Raw genomic sequence first — 6,332 nt, 5'->3', positions numbered from 1 at the left:
GAACGCCATGACTAAAGCCAAAGAGTTAGAGAGCAAATCACAGATGATGGCACAACAAAACAAGGAGATGCAGAAAAAGATTGCCATAGCAAAGAGGGCCCTAGTGCAACAAAAGGAGTTGAGTGAGGGGAAGATCAGATTCCTCATCAACGAAAGGCACCTGATCCAAGCTCAGGTGGAGGAGGGGCTCCATGCAAAATTAGCAGAAGAAAGAAAGCCAACAAAGGTCTGGGCTGATACCATACAAGGACTGAAGGATGAAGTGCTGGACATCACAACAACAGTGGCTGTAGCGCAATTAGAAGCCCAAGCCTTGAAAAAACAAGAAGAAGAAGAAGTTATGTTCCTACCACTAGACGCCAAAGTAGCATTAATAAAAATAGCAAAGGCCAGACTCAGCAAGGTCTGGGATCAGGCACTGCAGGCCCGGACAAAAATTCAGGAAAAGATGTCTTGCAAACCAACAGGTCATTCATGATCTGGATGAAGATGATGATGTAGATAGGGAGCCGCAACAACAACAACCACAATAGTAATAGACAGTAGGCTAAGAGTCCCCCAAAACAAGTACTTCAGAAAAAGGAAAAGCAAGTGGAAAATGAGGACCATAATTTGGCACACTGAAAGCCATCACTTGGAAAGCGGAACACGGGGAAAAGAAGGTGAAGAAGTTACCTAAAAGAAATAAGGTGCATCTGGAGTTGCAGGATGCCACACCCTCTAGAGAATATGAAGATATATTGAGAGAAGCCCTCCAAGACAGAGATAAGGCCAAAGATTAGGGAGAGGAGTACAAACAAAGGCTTGAAAGGAGTACTAAATTTGAAATAGACACCATCAATGAGAGCTGAACACACTTGAATTAGAGATGCAGCACTGCATGGAAAATGAGAATCAGCTCAGAGAAGAACGAACCGGAGATTGGGAAAGTTACAGAGCCATTCTCCAAATGCAAATAGAGGAAGCAAAGCAGATGGAAAAAAGGGTGCAGCAGACCCAAAAGACAAGGCTACAATGGAAGATAGAGCTAAGGGAAGCAAAGGAAGAAGTGGCCAGAACTCACAAAGGTAAAGGCCGATGCTGAGTTAGCCACTGAGAGCACAACAATGTTGTCACCTGGAGTGCCTAGAAAGGAAAGAGGAGAGCTATTGGTTGAGGTCCGAAAATTGAATGACGCCAACCAAGCCGTGCACAAAGAGAATGAGCACCTCAAAGAACGACTGGTCAACAGCTTTGCAGCTTTGTGTGCTAGCCTAGAAATTCCATTCTTTGAAGCTTCACATGTGATATTCTCTGAGCTGCTGAGGGCTAACAAAGAGCTACCACCATATTCCCAGAATACAGACATAATAATGTCAATGCTTACCAGGAAACCTTTTCCCCTGAAACACCCATGCTCACATTTCTTGTTCTCATAGACACCGGAGGGAAGGAGGATGCTCCCACCTAGAATCCAACCACCAACCACCCACGAGTGTCAATGTCTGGAAGTGGGGTACCAGAGACCCGAAAGTGGAAAAGGTGCAAAGCTCACCTACAGATCATCCAGTAGAGTATGAAGAAGCTGTACTACAGGTTGAGTGGAGGCCGATACCAATGGGGCAGAAAAGAAACTTCTAGGGCAAACCCCACTTAGACTGATGATAAAAAAATTTGATCAGAAGACACCACAGACTGGCAATAGGGGTCTAGGTTGCTCAGAAAAGAACAGGAAAAAAAAACTAAAGAGGATGCAGAAGCACGCCACCTACTCGGATGACATATACATCCCAGACCATACTCCCCCGAAAATGTTCATAAGATTCAAAGAGAAATTTGTTAGGGAAACTGGTTCAGGAGAAGAAGCTCAAAGCACCAGGCGTGCTAGGGGTTGTGCCCAACAGCTCATTGGTGGCAAAAGGCACCGGCAACCCACTCCCCACATCGTATCACATGTGTGGAGGTGGCAAACTGTAACCACCAGAGAGTCGTTGTCAAGAACAAGAAGACTCAGCATAAAAGGGCAACTAGTCACTAGAGATATTGATGGATGATAATGCAGTGTTAGGCAAGAATAGAGATAGATGCTCAGATAGAAGGAATGTATGAAGGGTGCAGTCATTATATGCTCTCAACTGATAGTTGATAGTTATGTCATGAAGCTTGTTATAGTGATAGTACTCAAGAAATGTTAGTCTGTGTTGGGTATTAGTGTTGGGCAATTGCTTTGTATTAGTCTAAAATGCAGTTTCTCTCTTCTACTATTGAGCATGTTGTCTATGTATGAGAGAGTGAGTGAGATAGTTAGTGGTGGATAGATGCAGCTCGTGAGAACTGAGAGAGAGAGAGAGAGAGAGAGAGAGAGAGAGAGAGAGAGAGAGTGAGTGAAGGTTTTCTCAGTAGAGTGGTGTTCTTTGTGTCCCCATGACCATTTGAGAGTTGGTGTTCATACCCGAAAACTCTGGTGGGTGATTGCATGTCTCCCACGGCATTGCCTGACTTGTCTATCACCATAGACTACTGTCTTGCCATTCTACTAAGAGGGAATTCAGCAAGAAAAAAGCACGTACTTAAGTTTTGCAAAATGAACATTCATCTCCCATTCTTCTTGTTATTGCACAAGTGCTAGACATCTTGAATAGGAACTTTCCTTGTGGTTTACCTTTGGGCATCATTGAAAGAGGTTGAATCATTCACTTTCCTTCATTTTGATCTTCTTGACTTGAATGTAAGGGCCCACATCCCTGTGATGATTTTGTAAGGCATAAGCTGCAGGTCTCCTTGAACTTCCTTTTATTGTGGACTTGTAGATTGTTGTTGCATTTATTGTCCTTAAGACTAGATTAGGGAGTTTGGGAAAATCCCATTACTTTGGGAATTTACTTTTCATTCTACTTTTTGGTGTATCTTGAGCATACCAATTCCAAAGTTGTCAGAGGATATAGATTTAGAACCTACTCTTCAAGAGATTTCAAATGATATGTCACATGAGGTGGTTCTGACAAAATCTTAAAAGGGTTTACCGTGCCCCCCATTTTTTGATCTTGCAAAATGGGAATTGGGATTTCCCCAAACTCCCTAATATGGTCTTCCTTGTTAAGATTCAAATACCAATGCTTTTTTGAAAACTTTGAAATGGCCTAAAACTTTGAAATGACCTGCAAAAATAATGCACCGAGTAAATCACAACACTTGTACCATAAGAACTGTACTTGCATCATGTGTTTGTAGGTTAGGGAACCCTATGGTGTATGGTGCACACTGGCTCACTCCAGTGGAATGGGTTTAGTTCCCAATAGGGCCATACTTGCAAACATAGTATTAGCAAACTAACTTTCTGAAATTGTACGTTTGAAATTATTAAGTTTGCATACTTTTACATCAATTATTCATCAACATGCTCTTTGCATAACATTGATGTCTAGATCTGTAGTAGAATAGCATGCTATACATTTCTTGATGAAAACGTACTAAAATGATGTAGTCCAGAATGTGTCCTTGCAAACAGTGTTTTTAACTAACCATTTGATAAAACCTAAGTTTTGCTTAATAATCACTAATCATGTCATAATTATTATTCTTTTTTATTAAGTTATATATTAATTTACTTAAGTTTAAGAGGGCATGAAGCCTTTATCTTTTATCCCTGACCTTACATGCTTAAAAACTCTAATTGTCTCTAGAAGGTTTATTAGCGTCCTAGCATTTAAACCTTGTATTAACCATTCAATGTATTATCTTTTGGTTATTTTCTTCACATTTCCATTGTAAATAAAATAGAGTAACCATTTGATAAAACCTAATTTTTGCTTAATAATCACTGATCATGTCATACTTATTATTCTTTTTTGCTTAATAATCACTAATCATTTCATGCTTATTATTCTCTTTAATTAAGTAATATATTAATTTAGTTAAGTTTTAGAGGGAATGACACCTTTATCTTTTTATCCCCAGCCTTCCATGCTTATAAACTCTAATTATCTCTAGATTTATTCATATTCACTAATTAATTACTAATTATGCTTAAGAATGATTAAGTTTTATTTATTAATCTAAATTAAAAATTAAACACATGGTTAGCTTATCTTTTTCATATAGAGCATAGGTATGTTTTTAGTTTTTTTATTAACCCTATAGTAGCTTAATATATGCTGATCTTTTTTACTAATCACGTAATTTTTTAATTAAGAAAAATTAACTAATGTACTTATAAAAGTTGATGTAGTTTACAACATGCAAGCCTTAGCAGTTATTTTATTAACCCTAATCAATCATGAATTTTAGGTGATTTAAGCCTAATTATGCTAATCTTACTATTAATCATAATAAGTAAGACACGCCAATTGATCTAAAAGTAGATAGAAATAAATCATGAAAATAGACTCTTACCTCTAGCAATAGCCTTGTGTTGCACAAGAGGGCGGAAGAAGAAAAATTTCTCCTCGCCTCTTCAAGTTAGCATCAATTTCAAGCTACTTCCGAGGTAGGGTGTCTGAGATTATGGGGGTGCAAGAGATGAAGGTAACGAAGCCCATGGGTCTCGTATATAGGTGTAAGATTTGCCTTGCCAAGTGTATGGGGAGAGGGAGAGAGCAACCCATGATTCCCCTTGCTAATTGAATGACAACTCATAGACTTCTCTGGATGAGTTGGCACTTCTCCCAAAAAAAATGTACCACTTAGTTTCTTGAAAGTTGAAACTATTATTTCTTGAAAGTCATGGCTGAAATTGATGCATTAAATTATCTAAGAGTATAAATAGTTGAGAAAAGAAGTGCCACATACACGGACCTGCCCAAAAAAGTGGACTCATATTTTGGGGGACGATGGGGACCTACAAGTTTCACTTTTACTCTCGTTAATTTTAGTTTATTTTCTCAACTTCAAAATTTTGCAAGAAAAAAAAAAGATAAACCCTATATAATGGTGTACCATGTAGTCAAAAGCATAGGTGGTCGAAGGGAAGCCACTCTCTTATTAGAGATAAGCACACCAAATTTGGGAGAGGAAGAGAGACCGCCATTAACAGTGTAAACTAACCAATGGTAAAGACGAGTAGACTGAGACAGAGAGAGAGAGAGAGAATGCTTATTGGCTGAAGCCCAGCCTCCAACCTCTATCCTAGGTCTTGCGAATGACGTCCTTCAAATGCTCCACCTCCTCGTCGCTGATCTGGAAGGCCTTGGCCAGGACCGCATCATCGATGGCCGGGTTGGATGCGAAGGTGGCCTTGGCGACCTGCGAGGTGCCGGGGTTCTGGCTGGTGAGGGCGGAAATAGCCACGGCGGGCTCGTTGCCGCCCACGTTGAGCTGGAAGTGCACAAGCCCTTTGGGGAAGATGAAGAGCTCCCCCTGCCTTACGGTCTTGGAGAAGAGCTTGTTTTCGGTGGTGACAAAGCCCACATAGAGGGATCCCTCCTCCACGTACAGAAGCTCGGACGCGCGAGGGTGGACGTGCGGCGGGTTGAGGCCGCCGCCCGCCGCGAAGTCGATGCGGGCCATGGAGATGCCGAAGGTGTTGACGCCCGGGAAGTTGGCCACGTTGGCCAGAGTGACGGCCGACCCCAAGGGGTTGGATGTGTTGCCCGCCGTGGCGATGAACGAAGACGCGAAGTCCGCCGCAGTGGCAATGGCGGCATCCTTGCATACGAAGCCGTTCACCTTGATTGCGGACTGGACGTCTGCGACACAGATGTCCTGGAGAGCGTCTGCGTCGTTGGCCTGCACGAGAAGCGAAGGGCCAAGTGATAGGACTAGTGCAAGCACCATCAACAAGAGGAGGGGAGGATCACTGTGAATAGAAAACGCCATGGTGGGCAGAAAGCTAGGTGGCTGTTGCTTTGCTGAGCTCGGCTCATCACTGCCAGCCGCTACTTATATAGTAGAAGCAGAAACCGTGACCCTCTCAAGCTTGTATAAGATGATAGGTCAGTGGGTGGCGATGTACACGCAGATACAGTGCAGGCTTTCAGATGACAGGTCTTGCTCACCTGCAGCTTGCAAGCTGGCGGTGGGCTTACTGTCCCCTTCATCGCGTTCTCCATGACCCACTCTGCCGGTCACTTTTATCCTTTGGCGGTGGGCTTACTGTCCCCTTCATCGCGTTCTCCATGACCCACTCTGCCGGTCACTTTTATTCTTTGGCCGCCACATTGCTCGTGAAGACATTGGAAAGGAATACAACTATTTGTTTTCAAATTGTGTGGCTCTCTCTTTTTAAAGCGTAATTTTTTTAAACCCTTGCCCGTTGGAAGGGTACACATCTCTATATTATCTTAACGAAGAGTTTCATAAAGCTGTCACAAGGTTTGCGAAGAGGAGGAGGAGGAGGAGGAGGTTCAAGGAGGTTA

At 42.3% G+C, this 6,332-nt stretch overlaps 1 protein-coding gene across 1 annotated transcript; it reads right to left on the bottom strand.

Moving 5' to 3' along the window:
* Positions 1 to 4,829: 4,829 nt before the first annotated feature.
* On the bottom strand, positions 4,830 to 5,848 carry LOC147611869 (germin-like protein 5-1). Its single transcript, XM_086783745.1, has one exon. It carries the CDS (start codon positions 5,791 to 5,793, stop codon positions 5,104 to 5,106), a length of 690 nt encoding a protein of 229 aa, XP_086639871.1. The 5' UTR covers positions 5,794 to 5,848; the 3' UTR covers positions 4,830 to 5,103.
* Between the last annotated feature and the right edge of the window lie 484 nt (positions 5,849 to 6,332).

This window comes from Cibotium barometz, chromosome 46, assembly GCF_041138505.1.
Source record: "Cibotium barometz isolate CiBa-2024 chromosome 46, ASM4113850v1, whole genome shotgun sequence".
Classification (NCBI taxonomy): domain Eukaryota; kingdom Viridiplantae; phylum Streptophyta; class Polypodiopsida; order Cyatheales; family Cibotiaceae; genus Cibotium; species Cibotium barometz.
Note: the sequence above shows the minus strand (reverse complement) of the source record. Positions and strands in the feature narration are given on the sequence as shown.